At 40.7% G+C, this 16,371-nt stretch overlaps 1 protein-coding gene across 7 annotated transcripts in view; it reads right to left on the bottom strand.

The window, feature by feature from the left end:
- LOC127581957 (LIM domain-binding protein 2) overlaps positions 1–16,371 on the bottom strand; it is a 349,031-nt gene that overhangs the window by 306,821 nt on the left and 25,839 nt on the right. For all 7 annotated transcript variants that reach the window (XM_052036802.1, XM_052036783.1, XM_052036793.1 and 4 more), the window contains exons 2-3: positions 10,916–10,982; positions 8,054–8,092 (exon numbers count right to left, since the gene is read on the bottom strand). In XM_052036802.1, the coding sequence (XP_051892762.1) occupies positions 8,054–8,092; positions 10,916–10,935 (59 nt within the window). In that variant the 5' untranslated portion in view covers positions 10,936–10,982. The remainder of the gene's footprint in view (positions 1–8,053; positions 8,093–10,915; positions 10,983–16,371) is intronic.

Here is a 16,371-nt window from a genome sequence, read left to right as displayed (position 1 = left end):
ATGGACCGGAGCCACCTGATTTCCCATCAATACTGCAATCCTCCAATCCTGTCACCATACTATTTTTAAGATTGTGGTCAGAACCTACCCAGTTTCCACCCTTACTTCTCTGAATAACTGACAGCCCATCCCATCTGATTCAAATGATTTTCCTACTTTGTAGACTGTCAAGGTATTAGCCACATCATTCCCCCTGCTTTACTACCATGTTCCTTTTTCACTACCTCTCTTCTTGAGTACTGTTTCATGCTCTCATTCTGCTTGGGTTTGGATTTTCTGCTGCCTTAATGTTCTCCATCTGTTTGTATATATCTTTTACTGAACTTGGCTTCATTCTCCCAGTATTTGCCTCAGCAGGTTTTCTGTTTCAGTGTACAAAGAACATAACAGCAGAGTACTGGCCCTTCGGCCAACGATGTTGTGTCGTCACTTTATCCTACTCTAAGATTTATCTAACCCTTCCCTCCCACATAGCCCTCCATTTTTCTATCATTCATGTGCCTATCCCTTACTCGTTATTAGATTTCTTCTGACACTCCTGCGAGTTGCAGTCTAAAAGTGTGAAGTTTGATACTTCAAATGGTTCAAACTTTCAAGATTCTGCTGCTACCTTCCCCCGTCTACTGAAGTAATTTTGCTTCAGTACAAGGCAAATGTTTCAAAACAGCTTAACCTTTCACAGGCCATAATACTTTATACAGAGTCTGCATTCTAACCTGTGGAATATTAAAGGTGTGTGCAGCTCAGGAACAAATTCTTGAGTACATTACAACTAATATGTGAGTAAAATATATTTAATTACCTCCATTTAGCTGAAGACAATGTAACTCCTGAATTAAACACTGATATAAGATGCAAACTCTCATGTTGACTCTTATAAAACATTTGAAGGCTACATTTTCTCGGCTTTTGTGCACTTTTGTAATCATAACATCTTTTTGATCACCAGCTATAAAAGGCTCTGATGTCTCCCCCAGCCTTGCCACAAAATATCCAAGAGAAGATGCATGAAAATTCTTCAAAGAAATGGGCTCATATTTCTAATTGAGGACTCCTTGATAAATCTAGTATCATTGGGACAAAGCCTTCATTGTTACTGGATTAAAATCCTAGAACCCCCTATTCTGCAACACTGTTGAACTAATGGATGTGGCCTGCACTGGTTCAGGAGGGGTCTTATCTTCACCTAGCTGAGAGCAGCTACAGATGGTAACTAATGCTGGCCTTGACATTGATGCCTTGTCCCATGAACGATTTTTGATTTAAAAAAAAGAATGGTAATCATTTCTTTCTTTAGAAATACTGATCTCTTGCCTCTGCCATCCATCCCCTTGGGCTCCTTCACCACCACGTCCATGAGAGAACAAGGAAAAAAGATTAGCATGTCATGGATGAAATATGAAGCAAATATGTAATTCTCTTTCAATTTCATAGACCTTGACATCATACCATACCAACATGTAACACATTTGTACTTAAATCACTGCCTTATTATTTTAATTGCTGCATTTAAAATAAACAGGTAATTTCAAAAGAATGAGAGCTCATCTGTGTAGTTTTGAATGCAGTTGATTAGAGCAAAGGTCAACATTTCCTCTCCAAAGCACACTAGCATCCAATACCTTCTTAATAATCTGCATTAAAAATGAAATATGTAATGCAAAAAAAGTTAAAGCATTACATTTAGAGGGACTTAATGCAAATGACATGAAACAAGCTGAAAGATCCAGAGGGCCAGGTGAACTAAATCAATCCTGCATAAACTTGCTAATCCCCTTGTTCACAAATTCTGAACATAAAATTTACTTCAAAATGCAAATTTGGAAAAGTCAATCACACAGCACTTCTGTGTCCCAGCTTGAAAAAATACAATGCTTAATAATAAAATTGTGAAATAGTTCCCCGCAGCAGTTTTGTAAACCCAGTGGTCATCAGTAAACCTGCTTACAGCTGTGCTGTCTTGTAATTATCAGAAAAAAGAATGTCCAGCAGCATTGTTTTCACTTTCATACAAGAATGCTACAAAGTAAAATTGAGCCTTTGAGCAGTCAACAATTATCTTCTCAAATTGCCAATGACTCATGGAGAATGAAATAAATTCCATTTAATGTACGGAGCCTTCTTTTAAAAAAAAATCATTGAAAATGTTGTATTTACTCAGATTGCAGGAAGAGTGCTGCAAGCAGCATGATTGAAGCTTCTTTTTAAACAAAAATGTTAAAGAGGTCATCGTGGATTGAAAATGGCACAAGGTCACATCCTGCCACAGGGATGAAAATTCTTCCTCCATTAATTTAATTTAATACGTTATTTACAATATTTGTTTCTCGCCCCTGGCATTCTGAAAATGTTGCAAAAATATCAAGTTCCATTTCTCTATTAGATTAAATTTAACCTTTCCTTACCATGTAAATATAAGATAAATTTTTTGGAGGTTCTGCAAGGGCCAAATATGTTTGTGTCAAAAGGGGCAATAGAAGCATATGCATAATACAACGAATCAAAAAGATAACCAAACTTACTGGCACCCAAAATTCAGAAGTATTGAATGCAAATAGAATATTAATCATTCTTCAGAAAAAAACGATATAGTTACATTTTTCCATCTTTATGCAGCTACAGATTCCCACTAAACTGTAATAGCTGATTTAACAGAGCACGATGCTTGGACAACAGACTAACTGCATTACTCTGGATAACATTGCTTAGTATCTGCAGAGTGTTCCTGCTTCTGGGCAGCTAACTATTGATATACAGAAAGAGTTGGTGTACTTTGAAATAACAATAAAAAGATGTTCTAAATAAACCAGTTCCTGAATTTCCCAGGATGTACAGTAAATTGCCTGAGTTTTTTTTTCTCTTCAAATGTCAGTTCTCACCGGGATGAAATTATACTGCACATTCAGCTTAAAGTCATATCTACAGGAAGTCACCCTTCTGGAAAAGGAGTTTATTTAATTCAATACATTTAGCTATCACAGAAGAATTTTACTACCAAGTTATAACTACTGGGTCAATCCCCATCCACATCACAGTACACTGGCATTGAAACAGACAGATGACTGTGCCCTTTATCACATGTTTACAATAGACCTTAAAATTACAGCCACCAGAGTACAAGATTCATTAAATACAGCAACTGATCATAAATTAGCAAGAACCTGTATTTATATACAATCTCTAATGCAAAAGGATATCCTAAAGTGCTGAGAACAGCCAAGAGAAAAAAAACCAGAGCGGAGCCATTGGTGGAGAGTTCAGAACATCCCTACATTCCCTTCCCAAGTCTCTCCAACTCTCTTTCCTCCTTTAAGAGGCTTCTGAAAACTTTCACCCCTTTGACCAAGTCACCTGCCCTAATACCCCTCATTTTGTTTGGTATCAAATGTTGTTTAATATCCCTAACATGAAGCAGCTTCAGATGTTTTACAGTAAAAGCACCATACAAATCCAAGTTGATGTTGTGGGAAAAATTAAGATAAAAAGTTGAGTTTTGAGAAGGCTGGAGGGAGGTGAGGTTTAGGGAGGGTGGGGCTGAGACAGCTAAAAGATGACATGACCAAGGATAAGTTGAAAGGGAGAAACAGGTGCACAAAGAACTGAAGGATGCAACAGAGGATGAAAGGCATTAAGTTGCAGAGGTTAGGATTTGGTGAGGTAGCTGAAGGTGTAATGTGAAGACAAGGAATAAGATGGGGGTACATGGAGCCTGCAGGAAAAGACATGGAGTGTGGGAGGGAGATGACATGGAAAGGATATTGTGGCTGAGTTTAGAAGAGGTTGGTCTGTGTGGAGGCTGAAAAATGGAAGCTGACAAGGAGGTGACTGCAGAAATGAGGCCTAAAGGTAACAATGCATGGATATTGGCTTTGTGACACTTGGCAAAAGGCACAAGTGGCATGATTCAGAGGTAGACAGATGAATGGTTTGTAATGCATTGAATGAAACTTAAGCCTGTGTTGAAGGGATACCAAAGCTTCAGGTAACCTGATTCAGCCCGTGAGCACGATCAAGGCGGAAATGGAATCAGAGATGAGAGGTACACGTGGCACAGGTGAAGAATGATGAATTGAAGGAAACATTCTGGTCTAACCTGGCAACAGCCAAGCAGTGTGACCGCAGATGTACTTAGGAACAGGAGGATTCCAATTACTCCTTAAAGCCGGTTGCACTTTTGAACAAGTTTATGGCTGATCTGAGATTTAACTCCATTTACCCACATCTACCAGATCCTGTTGGTTAACAAGTCTTACTCATTTCAAAGCTAAAATTAACAATTAACACAAAATCAATTGCAACTTGGGAGGACAGAGTTCAAAACTTCATCCTTTGTGTAGCAGTGTTCCCTTGCCTCACTCCTGAAAAGCACGGCTCTACAGTTTAGACCCAACTCCCACCCCCCCCCGCCCTCCCTCCAAGTGGAAATAGTTTCTACCCCACTGTTAATAGACGAAAACTTCAAACAAATTGCTGATTTACCTCTGAAATTCCAAGGATCGCAAAACAAGTTTTTTGTAATTTCTCTTCACAGCTGTTGCATGATATTTATGCAACAGCTGTGAAGAGAAATTACAAAAGCTTGTAGTGGGAATTATTTCCACTCTGGTTTTCCAGTTATGAAGGACAGCTAGTCATGAGCCTTCTTGATTCTTTTCTGTAACTATCCTGATATTTTAATGTTGTATGTAGTTTCTTTAGGCCCCCCACTCCTTCTGATTTTTCACCATTTAGAATATACACAGTTCTCCCTTTTGTCGATCCAAATGAGCTTGGCATTACCTTTACATGTGCCAAGTCCATTTGTCAGGGCTTTGTTCATTTGGTTACCCAGCTAATACCTCTAAGCAATGTAAATGGAACCATTAAGTCCCTATTTGTTTCACCAGCAAACTTGGATGCGTGGCTTTTTAATCCAGCCAGTTAAGTTGTTCAGAACTACAGCCCCCACTCTACTGATGGGAGCGGCAGTGTGATTAGTTGCACACCATCCGCAGACCTAAAATCTGATCAGTGCCACTTGGCGCCATCAAGGGGCAGCACAAGGTATTGAGAAAGCTGAACCGATCTTTAAATTGAAAATAAGCACTTCTTAGCCATTGCCCAAGATTCACCTTCTCAACAATGTGTACTTGAAAAATTCAATTTAAAAAAATGAGGAATAAATTAGGACCAAGTTATCTGAGAACTGCATGATTGGATTCTTCTTCCAAACTAAGCATTTTTTTAAAAAAAGAAATGGGTTCTAAATAACATTAAAGTAAAGCTTGTTATAACTGAACAATAAGGGATCTTATTCTGCCTTTAGCATTTGTAGAGTTGCTAACGTTGCATTATCACCAACAACATCTGTACAAAAATAGCTTACAGTTAAAAACTGACGTGTTAAACTTCCTTCAATATTTTCCTTAAATAAGTCATTCAACACAAGAATCTTTAATTAAGCAAGCTGATTCATAAGCCAAGCGCAAATAAACATTGGCTTCTTATCTCTAGTTGATGTTCGGTTCACCTCAATAAAGTGGCTGGACATTTGTAAATGCCTCCATCTCCACTAGGTGGAGCACTCAGTCTCACAACAGAACTCATCACGAATGCTCATACAAAAATGATAATCTGAGGACCATAGCACCAGTGGTGAGGACCACAGAGGTACGGTCAAGGGAGGGCTTAATTGACTATTTAGAGTTAGTGGACAGGACCACATTCAGGGATTCATCTTCTGACCTGAAGGAATATGCCATGGACGTCACCAACTTTGTGGATCTGAGTGGATGAGTGTGTGCCTTTGAGAAGATACCGAGTTTTCCCAAACCAGAAGCCCTGGATGAACCAGGAGATTCACAGTCTGCTGAGGGCTAGATCTGTGGCATACAAGACCAGCGATCCAGAATCTGACAGGAAGTCCAGATCCGGCCTACGGAAGGCCATCGTGAGAGTGAAAAGGCAATTCCGTGTGAAGTTAGAAATACAATCAGACACACAAGAACTGTGGCAGGGTTTGCATGCCATTACTTCCTATAAGGCGAAACCCAACAGCATAAAATGGCAGTGACGCTTCACTCCCCAATGAGCTCCACGCCTTTTATGCACACTTTGAAAGGGAGAACAACACTACACCTGTGTGAATCCCCACAGCATCTGGTGACCCTGTGATCTCTGTCTCAGAGGCTGATGTCAGAACATCCTTCAAGAGGGTGAACCCTTGCAAGGCATCAGGCCCCAATGGTGTACCTGGCTGGGTATTGAAAACTTGTGCCGACCAACTGGCTGGAGTGTTCAAGGACATTTTCAGCCTCTCACTGCTGCAGTCTGAGGTTCCCACCGCTTCAAAAAGGCAGCAATCATATCAGGGCCCAAGAAGAGAAGGGTGAGCTGCCTCAATGACTATCGCCCAGTAGCACTCACATGTACTGTGATGAAGTGCTATGAGAGGTTGGTCATGGCTAGAATTAACTCATGCCTGAGCAAGGACCTGGACCAGCTGCAATTTGCCTGCCGCCACAACAGACCAACAGCAGACGCAATCTCACTGGCTCTCCATTCTACTTTGGAGCACCTAGATAACAACAAAATGTCCATCAGGCTGGTGTTCATTGATTGTAGCTCAGCATTCAACACCATCATCCCCTCACTATTAATCACCAAGCTTCAAAACCAGGGCCTCTGTACCTCCCTCTGCAACCGGATCCTCGACTTCCTTACCAGGAAACCACAGTCAGTGTGGATCAGTAACCACATTCTCTCCTCGCTGACAATCCACACAGGCACACCTCAAGTATGTGTACTTAGCCCACTGCTCTACTCTCTCTACACTCATGACTGTGTGGCTAAGCACAGCTCTAACGCTGTCTATAAACTTGCAGATGACACCACTGTTATTGGCAGAATCTCAAATGGCAATAAGAGGTGTACAGGAGTGAGATAGTTTGGCTGGTTGAGTGGTGTCGCAACAACAACCTTGCACTCAACATCAGCAAGACCAAGGAATTTATTGTGGACTTTAGGAAGAGGAAGTCGGTAGAACACACACCAGTCCTCATTGAGGGGTCAGCAGTGGAAAGGGTGAGCAGCTTCAAGTTCTTGGGCATCAATATCTCAGAGGATCTATCCTGGGCCCAACATACTGATGCAATCACGAAGAAGGCGTGACAGCAGCTCTACTTCGTTAGGTGTTCGAGGAGATTTGTTATGTCACCAAAGACTCGTGCAAATTTCTATACATGAACAGTGGAGAACATTCTGACTCGTTGCATCACGGCCTGGTATGGAAGCTCCAATGCACAGGATCGCAAGAGGCTGCAGAGGGTTGTAGGCTCAGCCAGCTCCATCATGGGCACAACCCTCCACACCATCAAGGATGTCTTCAAGAGGTGGTGCCTCAAGAAGGCTGCATCCATCATGAAGGACCCTCGCCATCCAGGACATGCCTTCTTCTCATGTCTACCATTGGGGAGGAGGTACAGGAGCCTGAAGACCCACACACAACGATTTAGGAGCAGCTTCTTCCCCTCTGCCATCAGATTTCTGAACGGTCCATGAACCCTACCTCGTTATTCCTTCTTTTCTGCACCGTTTATTTGTAATTTATAGTAAACCGCTGCCGCAGAACAACAAATTTCATGTCATACAAGTCGGTGATAATAAACCCGATTCTGATTATGATCTATATGTGCTTCATTGCGCAAAAGGCTGGAACTGGTAGGCAATGCAAAATAAAATCTGCTGTACCTGCTTGAAGAGAAAAGAAGCAAAGAATTGTTTTGATGGTACCTTATCTAAATATTTTTCAGCATTTTCTGTTCTTATGTTAAGATTTTTTTTCGATGTTTTAAACAGATTAGGGAATGGGATAAAACTTGGTCCTTCAGTAAAACTTACAGCTGCATTCCATGGCAAATGAGTTTATTCCTAAAGTCCATGATTTGGTGGTCAGTCTATTATTAGTGCAAGTCAAACCAACACAACAATCAAACACTTGCTTGATTTCATTTTTGATTTTCCACATAACTGGAATATTCAGACCATTCACAGAAAACCGTAGCCATCATCTTACCCCATATCTGGCTCAGTGAAGGATGAAGGATATGTAGACCTGAAGGGGGAGAAAAGGGAATCTCAATTAAGCCAATGAATTTTAAAATTATGTTATTCCAATACACAAAAATTGAAACACCAACTACAATTCTCCCAAGAGTGCTTTGCAACAACTGTACTTCGAAATGGGACATTATAGCCTCAGAATTTTGTGCGCTTCGAGATTTGATTTTAATGAAAAGTAAAACAAATAATAAAAACAGGGGGTTTAATTCAAGTTGTACAAAGCCTGTTTATTATGTACCTGGCATGCTAACACATGGAGGGGCCCACATAAGTGCAATGGCCTCCAATGAGTGGCAGGTTTGCCACTTCTATATTCTCATTCAAACATGTGTGGCCTATGTAGCTGGGGCCCCTTGTACAGAAGCAGCCTTCAGGAGCAATTGAGGGGCATGCTACAGCATTGTTTACATGGGACCTGCCTCAACAGGTGGAGTTTGGCACTAGGAAGCCAATTTAGGCACGACCCTCTATGAAGGGAGAGTAGTAGATGTCGCGTATATGGATTTCAGCAAGGCATTTGATAAGGTACCCCATGCAAGGCTTATTGAGAAAGTAAGGAGGCATGGGATCCAAGGGGACATTGCAACATGGATCCAGAACTGGCTGGCCCACAGAAGGCAAAGAGTGGTTGTTGAAGGGTTGTATTCTGCATGGAGGTCGGTGACCAGTGGTGTACCTCAGGGATCTGTTCTGGGACCCTTACTCTTTGTGATTTTTATAAACAACCTGGATGAGGAAGTGGAGGGATGGATTAGTAAGTTTGCAGATGACACAAAGGTTGGATGTGTTGTGGATAGTATAGAAGCCTGTCAGAGGTTACAGCGGGACATAGATAGGATGCAAAGTTGGGCTGAGAAGTGGCAGATGCAGTTCAACCCAGATAAGTGTGAAGTGGTTCATTTTGGTAGGTCAAATATGATCGCAGAGTTTAGTATTAATGGTAGGACTCTTGGCGGTGTGGAGGATCAGAGGGATCTTGGGGTCCGGGTCCATAGGACGCTCAAAGCAGCTGCACAGGTTGACTATGGTTAAGAAGGCATATAGTGTATTGTCCTTCATCAATCGTGGAATTGAATTTAGGAGCCAAGAGGTATTGTTGCAGCTACATAGGAGCCTGGTCAGACCCCACTTGGAGTACTGTGCTCAGTTCTGGTCGCCTCACTACAGGAAGGATGTGGAAGCCATAGAAATGGTGCAGAGGAGATTTACAAGGATGCTGCCTGGAATGCAGAGCATGCCTTATGAAAGCAGGTTGAGGGAACTCGGCCTTTTCTCCTTGGAGCGACGGAGGATGAGGGGGGGACCTGATAGAGGTGTATAAGATGATGAGAGGCATTGATCGAGTAGATAGTCAGAAGCTTGTCCCCAGGGCTGAAATGGTTGCCACAAGAGGACACAGGTTTAAGGTGCTGGGGAGTAGGTATAGAGGAGATGTCAGGGGTAAGTTTTTTTACTCAGAGAGTGGTGAGTGAGTGGAATGGGCTGCCGGCAACGGTGGTGGAGGCGGATATGATAGGGTCTTTTAAGAGACTTTTGGATAAGTACATGGAGCTGAGAAAAATAGAGGGCTATGGGTAAGCCTCGTAATTTCTAAGGTAGTGACATGTTCAGCACAGCTTTGTGGGCCAAAGGGCCTGAATTGTGCTGTAGGTTTTCTATGTTTCTAACCCAAATCATTAACCACTCCTTTGCTTCCACAGATGCTGAACTCTTCCAGCAGTTTGTTCTTTTAAGTAATGTGCTTACATTGCCCTCCCTCAGGTCCCCCCAACTCCACCATTGGCCACCCCCATGTTTGTCACGCTTACCCATTACCTCAATCAGTGCTCTCCCAACATGAATCCCACCCCACCCCCCACACCCACCAATTTGCTAACCTGACTGAAACAAATAGCCTCCAGCCACCAATATGCAGACCCAATCGGACAACACTAGTACCCACCAACAACTAACCCTGCCTCCCCAACAACCAACTGCACCCTGACTACTGACCCCCATCCTAACTACTGGCAGCACCCTCTTCCCACAACAGTTCACATCCACCAGTTACCAAACACACAATCCATGTTGGAATGGATTTTTCTGCCTCCAATACCAGTTTCCCAAGCAACAGTCTAAAATCAATAGCCCTACCTTCAGAAATACTGGAGATCGAGACATAGGGAATCTCAAGTGTACCATTAAACTGCACAATTAGCAAGCAGAAGATACTCTCATCTACAGTGGGTTGATACCAATCAAAATTGCTCAGCTGCAAGGACAGTTTGCTGACAGTGTGCCACTCAATCTGCAGCGTAAAGCATTTATTCTAGGTAAACAGAGAGGCTAAAGGGTTTGTTTCTCTCTCTAGTCAAAGGGGAAAAAAAAATCACATCTGTTGTTTTAGTTCTTTTTAAAAAAAACAGTTCCACTCACATCACCATTGCCTTAAGCTGCCTGCTGCATGACATGCTGGATCAGCCTAGCATTTTCCAATAACAAATTTTCTCTTCCTCTGTGAAAGCACATTGCTTCTGCTTCCTGGTCCAGTTCAAATGAGTTGTCATTATTCCTTGGGAAGAAAACCCTGGTCATATCACTACATAGTATAGTGCCCAGGTACACCAATCACATATTGCCAATATATTCAGACTGTCATCTGACAATGCTAAAGAGGTTTTAACAATTTTACATCTTTGGTGCTAAGAGTGCATCTTAATGGTAACTCACTATTTTCAGAGAAGTCTTTACACCAGAAATTACTGGAGGTGCTTTTTTAAAAGAACAAAACAAACAATGACTAAACACCATATATTACAAAAAAGACCAGGCTTACTCCATATCTCGATCCAGCATGTTTCTGGAGTGGAATGATTCAGAATCGGGATGGTAGGCATAAATTCCTGGAGGTAAGCACAGTTTGGAAGGTATCAGAAGGTAGCAGTCTACAAAAGTAAAAAACTACAATATTCATAAATATTAAAATGTTTATAAACATGAATACCTGTTCTGTCCTTAGCACAAGTCACATTTTTTGCATCCACTACATTCCTATGTTACATCAATCATTTTTCCCCAAAGGAACATGCTAAATAAAACAGGAATAAATTTAAGAGGATTGGAAGACTGTAAACCGCTGTGACACAGTCAGAATCTCACTGGTCATGACACTGAGTTCAGTACCACCTGTGGAAATCAAAGTAATAAATTTAAAATGGTCGTCTGTTCCAAACTTACAGAAAGTAAACCACTTTTTCAAATGTGACCTTACAAGTGGATCAGTTTCTTTTGCAAATTTATGTAAGTGAAGCTAAAAAAAAGTTTAATCTCCTGAATTCTTCTTCTTTATTATTCTGCACAGATTCTTGCCATTGGTCAAAGAGGTGATGACTTGATTGGGAAGGGATGAGAAAGAAGGTCACTAATTGCTTAAATAAATCAGCGACAGTGCATAGTGGGGCTTCTGACATTGATTGGGTATCCAGTTTTATCTGCTCCCACATCAGGAATATGTTCAAATCAATTTAAACTAAGGTGGAAGTATGTATCACTGTGCAATCCCATTTAAATGAACCACATGCTTCAGCATATCAAAAGAAGCAATAAGTCAGGAAGTACAACAGAAACTTTAATGTCAATATTCATGCCCTTAAACTACTGAACCTTCATTTAAACGGCTAACTCACAGGAGGGTCAGTCCTGGGATTTATGAAAATAAAAATGCAGAAGTAACTCATTCATTCCTTTCACACAAATACAAGGGTGATACTTTACATTAATCTCTCAGTATAAAATATTCACCATCAATTTTTATTAAACTAATAATTGGAATAAAAATTAACCTCAGAACCTGAAGAGGTGCAGGGATGTTCAGCTATTGAGCATTGTGAAGTCCATTAATATTTGAAAGGAGGTTCCAACCACTACACTTTGTGGCTGTATTCAATGACTGTGTGTACACATTGAAAACCAAATACAAATTTCCAGTAGAAATTTTCTGAGGGAGAACAACTGTAAGAAGGTAGCATTGCATATTTGGTGCCTCTTAACACTGGTTTCCTGACTTGCCTTCTGTTTAATTATTCTGTTTAAAATTGGACCATGGTCTTTCATCAATGTAGCCCAACTAAAAATAAAAAATAAAAAACTGAAAATAAATTTGATAGTCCTTATTAAGATAATGGTGATCATAGAAGAATTGACAAGATTATATAGGCCTGAACTGCTGTCCACTGAAAAGTAGTGCAAGAATGGAGCGATTTCAGCTGTGGGTGCACAAAACGTTACAGGTGACAATACAGATTAATAACATGCAGTTATTTCAGCATGTCTAACCATGGGTTTTATAAAGAAGCACAGTACAAAAGACAGAGGATTCTGCTAGACGTATAATACCTCTTGAAACTCAGCTGGGCTGTTGTATAAAAGGACAAGGCGGCTTTGACAAGGATACAGAAGTGATTTATCAGAATTATTTCATGTAATAGAGGTTACAGTTACCTCAAAGTAGATAAAATGTGAATGCTATCCTTGGAGAAAGAAGACCAAAAAGGAATTTGACAGAAATGTTTAAAATTATGAGAGTAGGAGAAATTGTTCCCAAGGGTGGAAGGGTTGATTGCCACAGATTTAAAAGTGACTGACCTACGAACCAAAGGCCAACTAACTGGTTAAATGCGTGCATTTAGTTAGGTCGCATTGAGGAACGACCATGGTCTAATCTGAACAGAAGAAGTAAAGGCAAATCAGGCAATGGTGTTAAGAAACACCAGTTCTGCAGTGCTACTTTCTTATGAATGTTCTCTCTCTTGAAAATTTATATTTGCTTTGTCTTCAATGACAGTCACTGACAACTGACGAGAAATATAATGGTTAGAACCTCTTCATAAATATTGAGCATTCCTGCATATTATCAGGGCAATGAGTGGTTAGAATTTGGAATACATTGATAGTTGGGAAATAGATTCAACAGCAGCATTCAAAAGTAAACAAGATAAATGCAAAGAAAAAAATTGCAGGGAAATGAGAAGTGCAGGAATCACAATTATCGGTATAGACTCTGTGCTGCACTGTTCTATGATTCTAGCTTGAAGATTCGCCTCAGCCATTCCTCTACAACATGATGGTAATTGGCGCAGCATCACATCTTTTGCTCATATCTTCTTCACAAACTAATCCCACATCCTTAGAACTGTTCTGGAGAACCTCTTTTGGATCTTTGTCGAAGTCTTCATGCCCTTTTGTGGTACAGAATTGAACGTAAAACTTCAAGTGGTGATGAACTAATTTTTTCCCCTTTATATGGGTTTGGCATAACTTCCCGGCTTTTGCATACAGTGCCTGTAAAGCCCAGGATCCCAAATGTTTTCTTAACTTTGTTAACTGAACTGCTACATATAGTCCACAAATGCTACTCCAGCTACAACCCAACTTTCACTATTGAGCCCTCATAATATCAGTGATAAAACTTCATATGTGGCTGATCCCGACAACAAGAATCTTCCCAGCAGTGCTACCAACTGCAAATCTTTCCTGATATTCAGAAGGTTAAATGCGAGTCAATTATCTGGCCTGCTGCACCAAGCAGTAAGCTATGAAAAATCTGTTGTTTGAGGCATCTCCACTTTTTACAACAGCATGTAGCAATTGAAATTAAATTTTAAATCTATTCTACATCGAACAAGCTATCAAAAACAGTACTTCAAAGCTTCCCTGCAAAATTATATCACTGGTGGCAATCTGCTAATTTGCTCTCCTGTGGCCTGGGAAAGACACTCGTTTCCACTATCAGAGATTTTCTCCAATCTCTTCACCAGGCTCTTTTTTGGTTCCTCAATAGACACACATAATATGAATGAAACTGATTGCTTTATAAATATTAAATTCAGTGATACCATTAACTGTCTTCATCTGGTGGCGATATTTTTCCCTCTGAGTTTGACTCCCCCACGTCCCCACCTATCCCAACCTAACCCATACCCAATCCCCAACTGCATACCCTCCACACTCACACACACGCAAACACGCTCTGCAGCCTCAAACCCTTCCACCATTTTACTCTACATTCCAAGGGAAGAGTTAGTTGTGTTTAACACTTTATACAGTGCACAGCTTTTCATTCAATTGATTTTTTTGTTTGGAAAAATATTATCCAATCATTTTAATTTCAGCAAAAGCAGCATATTTTTCTCCCTTTGGGGAAAAATAATCTAAATTAGCAGGCAATTCCAGTTAAACAGATCAAATAAAGCCTATCTGTTTCTCATTCACCCTCTTTAAATGTTACCAGGAGGTGTCATTGTTGCCACATTGAGTTGTTGGAGCACAAGGGCCGAAAATGAAAGGGAATATTTATTACAGGCAAACAGGCAACTTTGAACAAAAGTGAAGATGCATCTCACATTGAAAAGCTAGAGAGAGATACAGCATGGAAACAGGCTCCTCCACGCACAAGGTCTGCACCAACCATCAACTACCCATTTATATTAATCCTACATTCTCATCCCAGATTCTACTACTCAGCTGCACATTAGGGGCAATTAACAGTGGCTCATTAACCTACCAACCCATATTCTTTGGGGCATGGGAGGAAACCGGAGCATCCAGAGGAAAGCCACACAGTCGCAGGGATAATGTGTAAGCTCTACACTCACAGCACCTGAGATCAGAATTGAACCTAGGAACTCTGGTGTTGTGAGGCAGCAGCTCTGCTAGTTGTGCCACTGTACCACCTGTGGAGGGTACTGTCTCACTGAAACAGCACAGCTGTGAAAAGAGTGGATGCAGCAACAGAATAGAACATAATTGAAACAGACAGGATGGCAAACTAATTACTGCAGGAAATGATTAAATTTGTAATTGCTAGGATTTCAGAGATTAAATGCAAACTGCGCTTAAATAGTACCTTTAAAGTATTAATACTGTACATCAAAAGAACAAAGACATTAAAAAGCCACAGAAGTGACACATGGACACGTGGCCAAAAGCTTGGTTAAAGAAGTAGATTTCAATTATGACCACTCCCATGTCTATGGCAGCACTTCTAATGGAGCAAAACATCCAAAGGCACTTAACAGCAATGTTTACAAACACCGACACTGGACCACATAAGCAGAAAGTAGGGCAGATGACTGAAAGCTTGGTCAAAGAGATACAGTATAACAAACAGGATGAGAGAGGTAGAAAGGGGGTAAGTTTGGAGCAGGAATTCCAGAGCTTATAGTCTTGACCACAGAGGAAATATTATATACAATTGTATTGTTACAAACTAGCAACAAAAGAAACACTTGGTGTCATGTATAAGTGTTTAAAACTACTTTATTAATAACTACTTCTGATAATAAGAAAAATAAAGTAAAAATGTTAGATCTTAAACACTAAGCCCAAAAACTAAACTCGAAGTGTGTGTGCGGCAAATTCCCAAATTCCAAGTCCAGGAATGGTTCTTAAAGTTCAGTTCAGTAAGCCATAAGGTGAAATGTGATCAAAGGCTTCTTCAACAACCACCTTTGACTGAAACCAAAACGTAGATGTAGAGAGAAAATAGAGAGTAATTACGAAATCCAAATGTTCCACGATGGAACCCAAACAACACTTCAGTGTCTACTCAGCAGTGACTATTCCACCGCTTCTGCCTCACCCCGAAAGGCACTCGAATCATGGCCGTCCACACAAATACCTGTTTCCCTCTACAGGTTAATGACAAAGTGGACTCCACTAGATTATTCCAAAAATCCATACGTGGATTGTAGTGACAGATACAGTTACTGTTTTTCATCCATCGATAGAGACTAGCAGGCTGGTCTCTCTCTCTCTCCTCCGACTGACTCCAACTGTCTGCTCCAAAAACATCATTATGTCCTTTATCTTCTGTTGACATCATCACACCACACACACACCACTATGCTCTATCTTAAAGGGACATTCACCAATAGTAACCTAGTCCGTAATAGTATGAATTTGGAGCATGACCAACCAGATTGTAACCTCAACTCCATATCCCATCTACCCACAGTAACCTTTCATTCCCTTGCTTATTGAGTGAGTATCTGTCTACCTCTGCCTTAAAACTATTCAAAGATTCTACTTCCATTGTCCCTCAGGAAGAGGGTTCCAAATATGCAGTGTGTGTTGCCACAGTATAGGAAGGATGTGGTTGCACTGGAGAGAGCAGAGAGGAGATTCATCAGGATGTAATTGGTAATTGATTTTTGTTATATGTTCTGAGGTACAGTGAAAAACTTTGTTTTGCATGCCATCCATACAGATCATTACATGGAGGTACTACAAAAG

This window comes from Pristis pectinata, chromosome 2 (genome assembly GCF_009764475.1).
Source record: "Pristis pectinata isolate sPriPec2 chromosome 2, sPriPec2.1.pri, whole genome shotgun sequence".
NCBI lineage: Eukaryota > Metazoa > Chordata > Chondrichthyes > Rhinopristiformes > Pristidae > Pristis > Pristis pectinata.
The sequence above is the reverse complement of the archived record's forward strand: the minus strand, read 5'-3'. Positions and strand labels throughout refer to the sequence as shown.